Source organism: Brachypodium distachyon, chromosome 4 (assembly GCF_000005505.3).
Source record: "Brachypodium distachyon strain Bd21 chromosome 4, Brachypodium_distachyon_v3.0, whole genome shotgun sequence".
NCBI lineage: Eukaryota > Viridiplantae > Streptophyta > Magnoliopsida > Poales > Poaceae > Brachypodium > Brachypodium distachyon.
Genome location: NC_016134.3, coordinates 8,602,089 through 8,619,581, shown reverse-complemented (window position 1 = coordinate 8,619,581; position 17,493 = coordinate 8,602,089). Strand labels below are relative to the sequence as shown.

The 17,493-nt window shown below is 47.5% G+C and overlaps 2 protein-coding genes and 1 non-coding gene across 6 annotated transcripts; 1 reads left to right on the top strand and 2 right to left on the bottom strand.

Annotated features, from left to right (window-relative positions):
* The first annotated feature begins 17 nt into the window (after nucleotides 1-17).
* On the top strand, nucleotides 18-17,096 carry LOC100822883 (probable GTP-binding protein OBGM, mitochondrial). Of its 3 annotated transcripts, none has more exons than XM_024454455.1 (5): nucleotides 18-293; nucleotides 14,795-14,903; nucleotides 15,119-15,201; nucleotides 15,509-15,571; nucleotides 15,659-17,096. In XM_024454455.1, exons 1-5 carry the CDS (start codon nucleotides 165-167, stop codon nucleotides 16,823-16,825), a joined length of 1,551 nt encoding a protein of 516 aa, XP_024310223.1. In that variant the 5' UTR covers nucleotides 18-164; the 3' UTR covers nucleotides 16,826-17,096. The 3 variants fall into 3 exon arrangements, with proteins under 3 accessions (XP_024310223.1, XP_024310222.1, XP_003575629.1); XM_024454454.1 differs by lacking the exon at nucleotides 18-293 and adding an exon at nucleotides 14,326-14,721 and having other exon boundaries at nucleotides 14,778-14,903; nucleotides 15,659-17,093; XM_003575581.4 differs by lacking the exon at nucleotides 18-293 and adding an exon at nucleotides 14,443-14,721.
* LOC100823191 lies at nucleotides 2,320-10,489 on the bottom strand. Its single transcript, XR_002959968.1, has 4 exons — nucleotides 8,344-10,489; nucleotides 6,510-7,511; nucleotides 2,506-3,423; nucleotides 2,320-2,395 (listed from the first exon to the last, which is right to left on the bottom strand). It is a non-coding gene; the product is annotated as an uncharacterized LOC100823191 (transcript).
* On the bottom strand, nucleotides 11,623-14,222 carry LOC112268612 (putative disease resistance protein At1g50180). 2 transcript variants are annotated; one of them, XR_002959969.1, is made up of 3 exons: nucleotides 14,080-14,222; nucleotides 12,098-14,006; nucleotides 11,623-11,978 (listed from the first exon to the last, which is right to left on the bottom strand). XR_002959969.1 is itself a non-coding variant. In XM_024454458.1 (2 exons), exon 2 carries the CDS (start codon nucleotides 13,591-13,593, stop codon nucleotides 13,081-13,083), a length of 513 nt encoding a protein of 170 aa, XP_024310226.1. In that variant the 5' UTR covers nucleotides 13,594-14,006; nucleotides 14,080-14,222; the 3' UTR covers nucleotides 11,623-13,080. The 2 variants fall into 2 exon arrangements, 1 of the variants encoding a protein (XP_024310226.1); XM_024454458.1 differs by having other exon boundaries at nucleotides 11,623-14,006.
* Nucleotides 17,097-17,493: the final 397 nt, after the last annotated feature.

Below are 17,493 nucleotides of genomic sequence, written 5' to 3'. Positions count from 1 at the left end.
TCCTCTTCTTGGGCCGTGGCCTAGCACGCTCGCACGGCACTCGCGCACCTTCCTCTCCGCTGGCCGCCGCCTTGGATCTCGCCCGCCGGAGCACCGCACCCAACTAATCCTACGGCGGCTTTCCAATCTAGTACTTAGAATTCAGCAGTCCGTGCTGAGAGAAGATGTGGCGGCGGCGGCAGCACGCTCTCCTAGTCCTGCGCCGCATCTCGCCGGCCAACGTGCCCCCGGCGTGGGCGAGCTACCATGGCTCTGTGCTGGAGGAGAGGAAGGGGAAGGCCGCGCCTTTGCAGGTATTTTCCCTCCTTCTTCTTCTTGCCCCCATCCATCCTTCTCCGATGAGAGTTTTCGCGTTCGCTGGCTATGGAATTAGTGATGGGCGTGGTTGTGAAGTTGTCAAGAACCCAATTTTTTATCAATTGATAGAGCTCTGAATTTTGATAGATGCGTTGTTGTTTGTCACCGGTCTTCTGATTTTTTTGGTTCAACTAGTTCTGTTTGATTGTGCTGCGTTATGTCAAATTGTTTCTATTAGTGTCTGCTACCTAGTCTAGTTTCCAGACTCGTGATTTGTGTTATTCATGATAAAAAAGAAAATTGATTGCAGGTGGCAATGGTGGAACAGGTGGTGATGTCATTCTTGAGTGCTCTGGGTCTATCTGGGATTTCAGTAGCTTGCAACATCACAGGGTATGGTTTTGCTTGATGCATGCTTTTCATATATCATGCTCTGTTTCACTAGATGCACGATCAGTGGGAGAAGCAAACATGCTCTAGTACAGGTTCCAAAACTGGCTTTTCAAACACTGAAGATTGTAATGTAAGTAGCACTCAACATAAGGTGGAGATAGATGAAACGGATCAGTTTGATAGCGAGGATGATGAATTTTGGGAGGATGAAGACGAGGATGACTCGGAGGAGGAGAGGGAGGAAGATGACGTACAGTATTCTGTCGCCGAACTGACAAGACCCGGACAATGGTTGATTGTAGCACAAGGAGGGGAGGGTGGACTAGGGAGTGTTTCTATCGGCAAGGGCGTGCGAATGTCGAAAGAAAACAGGCTACAGGAGATAGCCCGTTTGAGTGGTGGACAGCAAGGAACAGAGAGCTTTCTTGTCTTGGAACTGAAGAGCATCGCTCATGTTGGCCTTGTTGGTTTGCCTAATGCCGGGAAGAGTACATTGCTGAGTGCTCTCTCTAGGGCTCAGCCGGAAATAGTTTGACTATCCATTCACCACACTTAGGCCCAATATCGGTAGCCTAACCTACGAGGACTACTTCTCAGTGAAAACCGTGGGCTTGGCCATGCCCTCCTGAGGCACATAGAGAGAACCAAAGTTCTGACCTATGTGCTCGACTTGGCAGCCACGCTCAACGGTAGGAAGGGTACCCGCCATGGGAGCAGCTGCATGATCTGGTCGTGGAACTGGAGCATTACCAGGAAGGCTTGACAAAGCGCCCGTCGTTGATCGTCGCAAACAAAATTGATGAAGAGGGAGCTGATGCGATGTACGACGAACTGAAGAGGAGAGTGTAAGATGTTCCGATATTTCCGGTGTGTGCTATCCTATCCTGCAAGAGGGAGTACCTGATCTGAGAGAGTTGGCCTGAGAGACCTTATGGATGCATCGGATATTCGGATCCACGGGGTGTTGATTTGAGCAAGATTTCCTCGAAATGCTGACACTTTGGATAACTGTTCTCTGAAATTCCCCCCCGGAAATGAAAGCTGCGAATATATAGACCATGCAACATGCATGCTACTGAATGTGAATATATAGACCAGCAGCCAATTAGCGATACCAAACAAAACTTCTTTGATTTTTTTTCGACTTAATTATATATATTAGCTAGTGACAAAAAACGACTCAATTGGTCCAGCTAGCATAAAAAATATTGCATTATTTCAGCAGAGACAAGGTATGAAACGACCCTGTAACCTTTTCCGCATGCGAACCAGCAGTCCCCACCAATACGGCTCAGCATTCATTTGGTTTGCAGATTCTTCAGGTTGCATCGACAACTCAAGGATGGAAATACTTAATAAATAGTCTCCGTGCATGCAGCCACATTCATTTTTCTCAACACACAAAAGTTTAATTAAACCCAACATAAACATACGAACATAATACATGTAAATGAAGAGCGTTGAACTTCTTGCCAAAGAAACATGACAGTATCAAATTTGTCTACCAAGCTGGAAGCAGGGAGCATGGAAGCTTTTGCAGAAAAAGAATACCAAATTAAGAAGCACTACGGACGATCTGATCTCCAGCTGGTTAGTTAGCATCGTTTCTCTTCCTCTGCTGTTCTTTTGTATACTTCTTGTTGCTCTTTATCCCCAGAGCCGGATGGAGCTGCTTCCTGTTGAACCTTTTGATCCACCTGGTCGACTAAATGAATGAAAAAAAAAGGGATTAACAGAGGGGAATAAATAGAAAATACTATGTGCATATCCCAACCTGACGAACAAATTGAGATGCTGGAGCATTAGTGTATTTACCTCTAAATTCGGACGTCCTGCTGGTCAAGTACCGGGACAGGACATCCCGTGCCCTGACAGCGTCCTCGTTTGCAAACTGGCGCACTTCGTCGCTGTAATTCACCTCACCTCTTGGTCACTGGGCATGCCTTCACCCTCTTCCATGCTTATCACTATGTTATGCAACCTGCAGCAGACACGGATTGCATCGATCATCTCACGTGGAGTGTCTGGACGCCATTCACCGTGCATGAACTTCCATGTGTCTTCCAACCTTGCTAGCGCCTTCACCGCAATGATTCTAGCTGCAGAGTGTCTCCTGTTGAACTCGGATTGATAAGAAGGAATATCTGCCGTTCAGCCATGTACCCTTCTCGCACTTCTTGAAGAGAATAGAGCTGTGCAAAAAGCTTGACTGGTTCATGTCATCTTCCTGTGGTCCCATCCAAGTGCTTGTGAACCTCATATCTGGATCAACAACGCCTTGCAGTACAAAGCTTTCCTTATCCTGATGGTCCCAGCTTCTTGACGCAGGTGATACATGAGTTGTATGTAAAACGCCGCAGCAGTTTGGCAGGCCATGGATCTTGGCAAACTTGGATTTCATCTTCTCCCTCTCATCAGATTGTGGCCAGTACACATGGTACTTTGCTCTCTCAGCCATGGCATCAACAAAGCTCTTGGTTACCAGCGAGACCGTTGACTCGTTCACTCCAAGAAAGGATCCTACAGTTGCAGGTGGGTCGCCAGAGTTGAGCATTATCAGAGCGATGGCTACTCGATCTTCTAAAGAAAAGAACCTCGTATCAAAAAAGAAATAGCTGTTCATAATTTCCAAAGACGATTCCTTCAGCAAGCTGCAGACATAGTTGAAGGTTCTTCTTGGCATTTTCAATAGAGACTCGAATGTTTGTGCATCCTCAAAAATAGCCAGGGTTCCTGCACACGAGAAGAAGATGCAAGAAGTGGTCTCACAATCCATAACTTGAAGGCAACAGCTCAGCTATGACAGGATTAAAACTGCATCCAACAAATTCAGAACTACAATAACTAGTAGTAATTGCGAAAACTGAAGTAAAGAACCATTCTGTGTTAATCAACTAGTAATTGCTAGATCAAGCACGCAGAAGAGTAGGCCACTCAATCGTGTGGTTAGACACAAGATCAGTTTGAACTGGACTCTATCAACAGAATATACGTACACTAACTCAAGCATGCATATGGCACATACTGTTCGTGTGACTATTATTCAATTATTTTGTTGCTACTCTCACACTGTCACACTGATATATCAACCAAATACTGGAAAAAAGAAGTAAAATACATCCACAGCCCTAATTTTTTCGTAAAGATGACAAATCAGTCCTAAATCTTTGAAAATGCTAGTGGCTCATTGTAGGTCCTAAGTGTGTTTGCCCCTCTCTGACCAGTTGACGTGGCGGTTTGACTTATGCCACGTCAGCCTGGGTCCACACGTCGGTTATCTCTTCAAATGTCAAACTTGCAAATAACACCCGCAATTATCTTTTCTTCTCCACCAGCAGTCCCTCACGGCTTCACTCTATCCCCCAAACCCAAAGCCTATCCTCGAGCTCCTACAACCAGAACTGATCAGCCCCCTTCTCTGTCTTCTCCGTCCTCCTCCAGCGCACCACCGTCTCCGGCCAATGGCCGCCGCTTGCGCCGACCGCCCCCGCCTCGCAGCCCGACCGACGCACGGGCTCTGCACCAGCCTCCCACGGCGCCTCTAAGCCCACGCGGCTGCTGGGCATTGGGAGGAGGACCGAGTGGAGTGCGGTGGTTCCAATTGCAGCGGTGGCGGCATGAATCGCCACGAAATCGGCTTCAATCACGGTTGGCGGCGTTTGGTGACGGCCAAGATTCGAGCGGCGACTGTCTTGATTCCCGACGGAAATCGGTCTGCGGGGTGCCGGCGGCGGGCGGAGACGGTTGTGCGTAGAGGTGCAACATGGTGACCCTCAGGGTACCTTTTGACCCTTCTTAGTTCAAATAAATGAACTTGTTTTTCAAAAGAGTAAAATACACCAGTAGTTCATGAACTCGGCAAAAATGAACACCTTAGTCCACGAACTCAAAAAACGCAAACTTAAACCCCTAAACTGAGACTACTATGTCACTTTAGTCCAAACGGTTCGGCGAGACTTAAAAACGCCACGTGGCCGCCATGTCGGCTTCGGCGAGCTCTTCACCGGCGTCATCTCGTCAAAATTGAGCGTTGTGGACTTGATAGCAACCTTAGGCGAGGCAGCTGCGGCAACGATGTGGTTCTCAAAGCCCCAGGATCCCTGTCTGGGCATGGCCGCCTTGCCCGTCGCGGGCGGCTCAGGCATGGTGATTTTGCAAAAGAAATCCTAAGAAAACCTGTCCTGGCCGAAGCCGACGTGGCGGCCACATGACGTGTTTAAGCCTCGCCAAACTGTTTTTGGACTAAAGTGACAAAGTAGTCCCAGTTTAGGGGTTTCAGTGTGCGTTTTCCAAATTCGTGGACTAAAGTGTTCATTTTTGCTGAGTTCATAGACTAGTGATGTATTTTACTCTTTTCTAAAAGTTGCGTCGTCATTTTAAATTTTTAATTTATTTGGTTGAATTAAGGAAGGTCAAAAGGTATCCTAAGGGTCAAAAATTTGCAGCTCACTTGTGCGGCCTCGGGTTCTGGTGGCCTGCAGCGGGATGAAGATTAGCAGCAGTTGCTGGCTCGTGGGCGGTGCCATCTTCCCTCTCCCTGTGCTCCGTTCTGACGTCCGGTGAGGTGGAGATAGGAGAAAGGATGAGATACTATAAAAAAATGTATTTTCTATCTTACTTTAATCGGTGTGCCCGGCCACCGAACCAGAACAGAGATTACCGGCCGGTTTTTGTTAAAAACCACGAATCGAACGGTTTATGCTGAACCGCCTGGTTCAATTCAGTTTCAAAGATATTACTCACTTATTTGGAGTGATTTGGATTTGTATATACTCTTATACAACCCCACCTCACTTATTTTTGGACTCTCGGCGGGCGCCTGACTGTATTTATAGGCTCGTAGATGTTTCTTTCGATCTCTTGTAGTAGCTGGTGGAAGTGGTACTAAATGTACAGGCATGCGTCTGTTTCTTCTGCTTGGCCCGATAGCTGAAGTTACTGGGCTTGTCGCCCATGAAAGGTGGTGCAACGCTAGGGAGCAGAATAGATGGGATCGACACTTCGCTCAAAAGAAAAGGCGGGATCTACCTGGTTGACTGCGAGCAATCCATGGGGCTGGAAGTATACACACAGGTCCGGCCCAGCCCATTAGATGGGCCGCGAAGCAAGCCATGGGCCTCAGGTGTTATATCTTAAAAACCAAACCAGATCAACCAGCCGTTCGAGCAGAAAAATCTGATCCGAGAGCCTCGCTGGTTTGGTCAATGGTCCGGTTTTCAAAACTAGGGTCTAGACTGCTATTGTTCATTGATTATTCTTTCAATTGCGCTCACGGGTATAGAAAACTGGCACTGTTATGGATAGATCAAGTATGTACATACACGTAATCTTCTCGTATTCACACACATTATACCACACTTTAGTACTGTACTAGATACACGCAGTGCTTGTCTCCTAAGCACGCTCACTACCGTCCTGACTTAATTAACACGTACATGTAGTTCCAACTCACGTACGTGCACATGCAAGCGTACTAGGAATAAATGTGGAAAACCGGATCATTCCAATCCATTCTTAAGCATGGATTTTTTTTCCCAAACGCGAAATGGCTACATATATAGACATCATATGAACAGTGATAATGCATGGCTAATGACGATTAATGAGAGCACATATATAGATCAAACTAAACTGAAGCACAACTATGCAACTTATATAGAACGGCAGAGAAAATAAGTGAGAGCACATATATAGTGATAATGCATAGCTATCAGTGAAAGTTTGAATTAGTACGAGAAGATTACATTAATTAGGTCGACAGAGAAAAGATATAGAGAGATTGAGGGAATTAAGATGCAGCAGCAGTTGTGTTAATTTACCTCCAGATTCCAATGGTTTGCTGGTCAAGTGTTGCGACAATATATCCCTTGCCATGGCCGCATCCTCATCTGCTAACTGCCGTACTTCTTTGCTACCGGCGCCATAGCTCGTTGTGGCTACCTTACACTCCATTTCTAACACTATGTTATGCAACTTGCAGCATGCTTGGATTGCCTGATGAAGTTCAAATCGATGTTCAGGACGCCACCTCCCTCCATGAAGGAACTTCCATGTGTCTTTTAATCTTTCCAGTGCACTCCTCGTCACAACGGCCATTGCTTCTGAGTGTCTCCTATTGAACTCTACTTGATAATCTGAGAGGTCATTCTCCGGGTGGTAAGGTGTGAGCAGCCAGGGAAGAAGAGGATATCCGGCATCACCAATCACGTATTCTCCAACTTGCCGTCCATCCGATAAATTCAGCTTGCTACCATTCAGCCTAGTACCCTTCTCACACTCCTCGAAGAGAGAAGAGTCATGTGAAATGCTTGACTTCTTCATGTTGTCTGGCGATCCCAAGTGGACATCTATGAACCTCATATCTGAATCAATGGTGACTTGCATTAGCATGTCTTCATTCTTCTTCTCACGGTCGCTGTTTTGAGACCCAAATGGGATGCGAGCTGCATGTACAACACCGCAGCAGTTTGGCAGGCCGCGGATCTTGTCAAACTTGTACTTGATCTTCTCCATTTCAGTGGTGCCTGGCCATCCTGGTGTGTCCATAGCAACAACAAAGCTCTTGGTTACCTGCGAGACGATTGACTCATTCAAAGCAACGGAGGATCCTACGGTTGCAGGTGTCTCGCCAGAGTTGAGCACTATCAGAGCGACGGCAACTCCGTCTTCTAAACACAAATACCTCCCATCGGGAAAGGTGTATTTGTTCGCATCTTGCCAAGACTTCTCCTTCAATAAGTTGCAGACGTAGTCGAAGGCTCTTCTTGGCATTTTCAGCGCAGACTCTAGCCTTTGTGCATCCTCAAAAATAGGTAGAGTTCCTGCATGGAAACAAATTCCAAAAAAAAAAGGTTACACAATTAATCCATATATTGCAAGGCAACATCGTGTCACTAGTGGCAGGGTAAAGATTGTGTGCAGAAATTGAGAAAGTAGTATTTTGATCTAACAGCCCGGCGGCCATACAATGTACAGCTAGTAATTAATTGCAAAAACTGACGCTACGTGCATGCATGTCCGATTATACACTCGAGCATGTTGAGCTAGCTAGTCCATGGTTAGACTCACATGAATACACCATTACATGTCCGATTATACAAAGAATTAACTCACGAGAACCTTAGCCGGAGCCTTTTCTTCTCCCATGTACAGTGTACAAATGCCGAGATAAGTTATGATGGCGAATAAATCAGTTTACCTCTAGAAAAGAATGACGGATGCAAATTCCAAAAAAAAAACTAACACAAAGTTACATAATTAATCCATATATTGCAAGACAATATTGTGTTAGCAGTGACAGTGTAAAGATTGTACCAGAAATCGAGAAAGTAGTATTTTGATCTGACAGCTAGTGATTGCAAAAAACTAACGATACGTACATGCCCGATTATACACTCCAGCATGTTGAGCTCTCCCAGTGGCAGGAAGAAGACTGACATGAATACACGCACACAAAGAAATTAGGAAAGGAAGAACTTCTATTTTCTCTTGCGTACACACATGACAGCTTGATCCGGCAGGACGCTTCTCACACTAGCTAATTGACACTTTACATCTAGGAACTCTCATTGCGTGAGCACACGCTTTAAAAAAATAAATCTAAGCATGAAAAACAGAGTTGGCGAATAAATCAGATAAGTTATAATGATTTACCTCTAGACAGGAATGACGGATTGACATTTGTGTCGAAGCTGCACGGCCCTCTTGTGTACAACACGTAGAAATCACTATTTCTGTATGCCCCTCTGGCCTTGACACGCTCTACGTGGCTGAACTTGGCAAACTCTGGTCCAGATTCCCCCGCTGCTATGGAAGTGAGCAGCGTTAGGCCGCATCTTAGCTCCAAATAGCTCGGGTTCACGTCTCCCAAGTATCCAGGGACTGTTTCCATCCTGCCATCCTCCAGCACCAGCCTCTGCAGTGCGGGCAAGTACTTCACTACCTTCACCTTCCAGCATCCGGTGATGGTGAGCTTCTGCACTTTGGGGAGATCAGTGATCCTCTCCAGGTCAGGGCACCAATCCACTGTAAGCTCAACGACAGAAGGAAATTTCTGAAGGCAGCTGATCTGCTTGACATTTTGTATGGATAACTTTCTCAAAGCCCTTGCGTTGGAGGCAAGGCCAGGAGGAACACGCCGCAGTTTGCATTTTTCGACCAAAAGCTCCTCCAAACGGGGCATGGCTTGCACTTTCCCCTCCCACACCCACTCTTCCCATTCCACCATACCAAATAATTGCATCCTCTGCAATCTCGGAAATGGAGCTGATGCCCCCTGGGAGGGATGCAAGAATTCAGTTCCCACACTCCTGATGCATGGAGCGCGTGCGACCTGAAGAAACTGCAGACAGGGGAGCTGACACAACCCATTCGGAAGTTGGGTGCAACAAGCCAGGTCAGAAAACAATAGAGACTTTAAGTTGTTGAGGGGCACCATTGACTTGGACGTCATCCAATTCGGGAGTTGCTGGCCAAAATACCCACTGATATCAAGATATTGTACACTGGTCGGAGGGCAGAGCTCACCAAACACCTTCTCGATTCGAGTTTTCTCTTCCTGACAGACACCATTTTCTTCTTTGACCAACCCATCATCTCCGAGTTTGCTTGTACAAGACAAGATTAGGTCGATCATATGCATTTTCTCACCAAGCCTAGCATTAGCAGCAGACGATGATGAAGATATATTCTCCAATTGCACTAAACTCAGATATCTGAGTTGGGAAAGAGGCCCCAACTCGTCCAAACTGCACCAATCACCATCCACGTAGGCTGGAAACCCATATAGATTCCTCATATTTGTCAAACAACGGAACTCTCTAGGTATCATACTTACTTTGCCTGGGAATTCAAGATGCCTCAGCTGGCCAAGCTTCACTATGCTATCAGGAAGATTCACCAATTTTGAACATTCACGAAGGTCAATGAATTGCAATAATTTCATCTTGCCAATGTTTTCTGGAAGTACAGATATCTCAGCATTTAGTAGGGCCAAATACCTCAGGTGCTTGAGTTGATGCAATGATTCAACCAATACAGACACATCTTCAGATTCTATATATAGAGTCCGCAGACTAGAAAAGTTAAGCAATGAATCACCAGGGTTCATCTTGATCCTGCCAATTGAGATTAATGTTCTCACTGATTTCTGCTCTTGTAAAGATTTCCATTCTAATTCACCTGATTGCAATATGGTTGTTTCCATAGACAAGCAAAGAAACTTTTGTGAATTCAGTTTAGTAAGAATACCAATTTCTCCGTTGTGATCTATGAGTGCTTCGTCTCTACTCATATATTGAGCAAATGAGCGAACAACATCATGCATGCTGCAAGACCATTGATCAATAACACCTTTATCTGGCTCTATAAGGTTCCTAGATATCAACTCCTTGTAGTATTTTTTCCCTGTTTCTTCTAGATCATTAGAGTTTCCATGAATAAATCCTTCACTAATCCACATTGCAATGACGTCAGGCACATAAAATGTTTTACTTTTGGGCAGAATAGAGTAGTATAGAAAGCACTGCCTCAGATAAGGAGGCATAGCTTCATAGCTCAAGTATACTGCATGGTTGAGCTCTTGGGGCATTTCAGTTATTGACCATTTAGAGTCATCCACAACCTGCTCCCAGTCACGACGTAGCATCTCTGTTTGACACAGGAGTCCTCCCATTACTTTGACTGCAAGGGGCAAACCACCACATTTTTCTATAATTTTCAATCCAATATCCTTGAGTGTATTGATGTGGTCTTCGTCTATCTCATTTGAGAGTACTGCAAGCATGCAGTTCAAGGGACCGATACAGTTAATTAACTACGTAGAAATCTCTCTTTTAAGACACTCAAATTTACATCTTAAGAGACAAGAAGAGTAACTGATGATCTAATCGCCCACTTATCAAGGGTATGTTTGTCTATGAAAATTTTGTTAGCATGGAAATGTTGGAGTGTGAAATAGTGTGTGAGGTAATTGAGATTAGCATTAGTATCGTGCAGACAAGAGGAGTATTTCGTGGATACGGGACTGGTGAAGCGTGGCAGCCGCTGCCCGCTGGTGATCCCGGCCGTGTCGTTTTGGTCTGTAGGAGGTGTGAGTGTGCTTGCCATGAAGTCTAGGAGTGCTCTGGTGAGCATCTGTTGAGGTGTAACACGCTGGAGTTGATATCTGGGATTGGAGTGTGAGTTAGTGTGTAACATGGTGATTGAAGTGGAGTTTAGAAGTGCAGGCATGGTGGGCAGCTGGAGTTGAGATATTCTGGGATTAATTGGATGTAAAGGGAGAAGCAGAGAAACAGTGACTTGCTAGCCAATGTCATGTTCTTTGTTTGCTAAACAGAGCTATTGGCGCTACTGTATTGGGATATGCTTTTTCTTGCATGGAGAAAGGGCGATGCTGCTGATATATATGCTGCTTCTGGGGTGAACATGTTTCAGCTGAGATAAAAAAGAAAGAAGAGGTGCCTGGTGCCTGCTGGTGTTTGGAACTACTGCTGTCTAGTGCTTGCAGAAATGGGGAGGAGTTAACAGGGATTGTGTGCTGCAATGAAAGTGGGTTTGCTGCTTCTGACTAACATTGAAATTATGCTTCAGGGCCATGCGGGCTCTAAAGCAGGTGGAGGATGGAGATGAAGTTGGGTTCCTGGTGCTTAACCCATGCCCATCTTGCATGTTGGCATATTAGTTAACGAGTGTGGTGGTAAGCTAGATAATATCTTAGTGGTCGTAGCAAATGTCATTCAGCAGTAGCAAGATGATCCATGGGGTTTGGAATGTGAGCTACTGTGTCACTTTATGCACGTGAGTTGAGTACGTTGTAAGCCCACTTTGTGCTGTAAATTTTGCTTGTTCCTGAGATTAGAGGCATTTGACACGGAATCTGGTCGGTCAGGCCACCGATCAGAACCACTTTTTTTCGAAAAGGATGTTGAAACCTTTGCTTCCGCACACAGCCATTTTATTATTTATTTAACAAGTTTGGCAAAATGAATACATCGATACACCAAATCCACCAAACTATATCTCCTAACCCGATGAAAGGTGTGGCCATTATCGGGACCGTATGCCCTGACAGCACACCACCGCCCAATATCAAAATCCGGAGGCCACGAAGTCACAACTGGTCAAACTAATTCCCAGTGTGTGCCGTATGCGCACACTCCAAAATCAGTCGCCACCGTCTTCCGCCGAAGCCATCTTCAGGATAGAGAATGGCGCTGGCAACGACGACACAAACCAGAGCCAGACGAGCAAGTGCCCAGCCACCGACCAAGATCCTTTCACCCGCAGATCTATAATTCCCCAAACGGCGCCCCCAAGAGGAAGAGCGATGTTGTCAGCGCCGCCACTGCCCAGTCCGAGGACTTTGGGTTTTCACCCGAGAACTAGAGCGAGGGTGGTGTGGGAGTACCTCGACAACGCCTCATGGAAGAAGAGAGACGTCCAAGACGACACCGTTGTCGTGGTCGGGCAAGCCGACCAAAGGTTTCTCCCGGAATCAAACCTGCACCACTGGCACCGCGTCTTCTCCAAAGCCGACGAAGAGCCGACTTAGATCCAGGGGTGAAGAGAGACGTAGCCGCAGGAAGCAGCGGCCGAACCCGCCACAGCCGCACCGGGCCAGCCTCGCCGCCTCCAAGGACGCTGGCAGGCAGGCAGATCGCTGTCAGGAGGACACGCCGTGGCCAGACACACTGCCGCCGTCACGCGGCCAGAGCAGCCTGCCGCCGCTGCACAGCCCAAGAAACCTGCCACCGTCGCCAAGATGCGGCCAGGGCCAGCCGCCGCCAGGGGAAGCCAGGCCACCGCAACAAGGATCGCTGCCAGAATCCGGCCTTCGCCGTTGTTGACAAGTTGCAGAAACCGCCTAATTGCTATGGCCCCGCTGCCGCCGGCGAGGGCGAGGAAGGAGGTGCGTTGGGCTTCCGGTTTTTGTGGATCAGGGTGAGGGAGACCGATCAGAACCACTTGGCAAACAAAGATGACCAGGACCCGTGCAGCGGCGGTGGGCCCTGGCATGGGCCCTGGTCCTTTCCACGTATCAGCATGATTTCCCAGCGACCGCACGGCCAGGCCATGCCTTGTCCATGGCGGCGGCCGGCCTTGGCAGCGGTGGCGGGCTGCTCTGGTCACGTTGGCGGTGGACAGCTTTGGCCGCGACGGTCATGGCGACGGCGGCCTTGATGGCTGTGTCCTTGGAGGCGGCGAGGCTGGCTCTGTGCCGCTGGCTGCGGTTCTCATCGCCTCTCCAGATTCGTCGCCTCTGGAGAAAGCACGGTGCCGGTGGTGTGCCGGTTTGGTACCAGGGGAGACCCTTGGTTGGCTAGCCCGACCACGATGGTCGTGACGTCTTTGGACGCATCTCCCCTTCCATTAGGCCTTGTCGAGGTACTCTCATAACATCTCCGCTCTAGGTTCCCGGGTGAAAATCCAAAGTCCTCGGACAGAGGCATGCATGATCTGGCCACGATTCTCGTAAAACCCAAGATTGATGAAGCTGAAGGCATCACCTCGTTGTTTGATAGCGTTGAGCCTTTTATTGAGCGCCTTGATGCGGGTACCCATGTCATGAGCATGGAAGGGATTCCTTATGCAGAAGAGGAAGGGATTGCAGCACCCTTTATCCGCAGTGGATTCTCCACGTTCCATGGCCTTGAGCTGGCAGTCGTCGAGGATGTCGGTGGCGTCGTACATGGCGCGCTTGAGCTCTGCCACCCACCCCTTGACGCTCTGGTCAGTGATGTTCCTCCGGTCGGCGTCGGCGAGGAAGTTCTTGAGGTCCCCAAGCTTGACGGCCATCTTGTCGATGTCGCCAGCAACGCCGAGCAGTATCCCCACCTCGTCCTCCACCGCCTGCTTGAGCATGTCGGCAACGTAGGACGCAAAGGCATCCGCCACCATCGCCATCTCCAACTTTTTTGTGTGTGTCTTGCTCTCTGGTTGGTTGGTTGGTCAGAATGTGTTTGGTTCCTAACAATGCCAAAGGAGCAAGATGGTATGTGGTGCGGAAGTGTCTGTGGTTAGCTGATGGATCTCAAGCCAAGATGATACTTTGCTTGCAGCAGAGGAGTAGAACCAGCAAAGGCAACAACAAGATGTTGTCTTTTGTTTCTTTTTCTTGAACCGTAGGACAGGAAAGAATCAAAGAAAGCCAAGATGTTGGCAAAGCAAAGAATTATCCCTGGCCGGCTAGTGTACTGCGTTTCTTCTTTTTTCGTTTTGGGTGGGGCAAGACAGAAGGAAAGGGAGCTGATGAGCAGCGGATTCCTTTCATTAATTCTTGCTTTTGCGCCGGCAGGAAAGAAGGGGATCGAATCGACCTAAGAAGAAGCAAATCAAGATAATGAATTAGCTAATGGACAAGTGGCTGAACAAGTAATCGAGATCACTCACCGTGGGTAACAACTCCTCCTTCCGTCGCGCCGCCGCCATGGATAATGAATCCATGAATCCATCCGCCTTGCCGGATACCTAGCCGAGAATCCGCGGTCAGCGTGCGCCCGTTGCTGCCATGCGCGCCCCATGGAATCATCCGTGATGTTGACATTATAGCGGTAGTAGAGCAAGGGAGCCAATTGCTTGTGCTGTAGGCGGCTGCCGCCGCCGGAGCTCTCGGCGTCGGCGACGGAATGGGGAACGGCAGAGACGGATTATTTTTTCTTTGAGAAATGGGGAAAGTGATAGATAGAAATGAAGCCCACGGGCCACATCCTCTTCTTGGGCCTTGGCCTAGCACGCTCGCACGGCACTCGCGCACTCTTCCGCTCCTCGGGCCGCCGCCTTGGATCTCTCCTCCCCCTCCGGCGCGCCGCCGGAGCACCGCACCCTTACTAATCCTACAGCGGCTTTCCAATCCAATACGAATTCAGCAGTCCGTGCTGCTGTTTAGAGAAGATGCTGCGCTGGCGGCAGCACGCTCTCCTAGTCCTGCGCCGCATCTCGCCGGCGAACGTGTGTCCCGCCGCGTGGGCCGGTGGGGCGAGCTACCATGGCTCTGCGCTGGAGGACAGGAAGGGGAAGGCGGCGCCTTTGCAGGTATTTTCCCTCTTCTTCTTCCCCGATGAGAGCTTTCTCACTCGCAGCCTAAGTAGTGGTTTGGTGTGTGCAGGCTCGTGGCATGGTGGACAGGTTCCGGCTGCGCGCGAGGGGCGGCGACGGCGGCAATGGCTGCGTCAGCCAGAGGCGCTCCAGGTCCGACCGCCAAGGCAGGCCTGACGGTGAGACCACTTGCTCTTAGTTTGTTGCTGCCATGAGCGCGCTCTATGTGAAGCTGTGAAGAATCCAATTTTTGATCAATTGATAGAGCTCTGAATTTTGATAGATCCTCGGTACAACTGCGTTGCTATTGTTTGTAACCGGTCTTCTGATTTTGTTGGTTCAATTAGTTCTATTTGATTGTGCTGTTCACGGTAAAACGGAAAATTGATTGCAGGTGGCAATGGAGGAACAGGTGGTGATGTCATTCTTGAGTGCTCTGGGTCTATCTGGGATTTCAGTAGCTTGCAACATCATACGGTATGGTTTCGAACATCAATTATTTTTAATATTATTTTTCAGTTTGTTTTGCTAGATGCATGATTTCGAACATCAATTATTTTTATTATTCAGTTTGTTTTGCTATATGCATGATCCATCTTTTTTAAATAATGAACCATGTCCTAGTAAATCCTGAGCTTGTGAACTAGCCCTGATTTCTGTCAGCAACTTCTTCTCACTCTGTTGATTAATATCAAGATGGAGCCTTCTCCTTGCAGAAGAGAATTCTGCAGAATTCACCCGTCCCTGTATCCTTATTTAAGCTTGTTTATTTTGTGTTTTGCAGAAAGCTGGCCGAGGAGGCCATGGACTTCCTAAGAATCAGATAGGAACAAGGGGTTCTGACAAGGTCACCACAAGCATATGTACATTGCATATCACATTCATTGATCTCTTTTTTTCAGAATGTGTAACCTCCTGTTCTTGTGTCTGACAGGTCGCACGGGTACCAGTTGGCACAGTGATTCATCTAGTCTGTGGGGAGCTACCTTTTTTCACTGTAAATACACCGACCAGATCTCTAGATCCCTGGGATATCCCAGATGCTGCAGAACACTCTGCGGCCAGTTCTGATCAGATGAACAGCAGGGAGAGCATTAATGGAAATGAATCTAAAAGAGGAAGCAACGATCAGTGGGAGAAGCAAACATGCTCTGGTACAGGTTCCAAGACTGGCTTTCCGAACACTGAAGATTATAATGTAAGTAGCACTCAACATAAGGTTGAGATAGATGAAACGGATCCGTTTGATAGCGAGTATGATGAATTTTGGGAGGATGAAGACGAGGATGACTCGGAGGAGGAAGATACGGAAGAGGAGAGGGAGGAAGATGATGTACAGTATTCTGTCGCCGAACTGACAAGACCTGGGCAACGGTTGATTGTAGCACAAGGAGGGGAGGGTGGACTAGGGAATGTTTCTATAGGCAAGGGCATGCGAATGTCCAAAGAAAATAGGCTACAGGAGATAGCCCGTTTGAGTGGTGGACAGCAAGGAACAGAGAGCTTTCTTGTCTTGGAACTGAAGAGCATCGCTGATGTTGGCCTTGTTGGTTTGCCTAATGCCGGGAAGAGTACATTGCTGAGTGCGCTCTCTAGGGCTCAGCCGGAGATAGCTGACTATGCATTCACCACACTGAGGCCCAATATTGGTAGCTTAACCTACGAGGACTACTTCTCAGTGAAAGTGGCTGATATACCTGGTCTTATCAAAGGTGCTCATGAGAACCGTGGGCTTGGCCATGCCTTCTTGAGGCACATAGAGCGCACCAAAGTTCTGACATATGTGCTCGACTTGGCAGCCACGCTCAACGGTAGGAAGGGTACCCCGCCATGGGAGCAGCTGCACGATCTGGTCGTGGAACTGGAGCATTACCAGGAAGGCTTGACAAAGCGCCCGTCGTTGATCGTCGCAAACAAAATTGATGAAGAGGGAGCTGATGCAATGTACGACGAACTCAAGAGGAGAGTGCAGGGTGTTCCGATATTTCCGTTGTGTGCTATCCTGCAAGAGGGAGTGCCTGATCTGAGAGTTGGCCTGAGAGACCTTATGGATGCATCGGAACCACAGGTTGTTGATTTGAGCAAGATTATCGTAGACTAAAGTTTCTTTGAAATACTGACACTTTGGATAACTGTTCTCTAAATTTTTTTCCTTGAGCAGTATATGCTTACAGATGCAATTAATTAGATCTGTGTAGCAAAATGTGTTCTGTTTTTCTTTTGTTGGCCATTAGAACGCAGAATAGATTATCAAGTGTTGCAGTAAACCAGTGTAACAGTATCTAAGTTTGTGACCTGGATGTATGATTTACTCTTTCATTGGAGGAGGTGTTTGTACTACTACCAAAAAGTGCTACTCTTTTATTTTACTACTCCCTTCTTTTCGCAAAGAATTGCACGCACACGTTTCGACATTTTACTTTGATCAATAATTAGACTAATGATTTGAGGATTACGTGCTACGAAAATTATATCATTGGATTCGTATTTCAAAAATGTTTCCAACGGTATAGTACTTGGCTTTTGTCTGAAAATGAAGATTTCCACCTGGGCCTTGTTTCTCATGGTCATAGAGATGTACTGAAGTCCATTTGATCCAGATGCCATGGACTGTTGTTGAACCATGTGCCAAAGTTAACAAACTGTCAATATTGATCCACGCTGGTTTCTTTGGGTTAGAATTTGGAGCTTTGTTCGTAAAATCTTGGGTTGGTTGCCGTTGTTTTTTCCTAAGTTTAATGTACAATATCACGTATGGAAATGCAAATT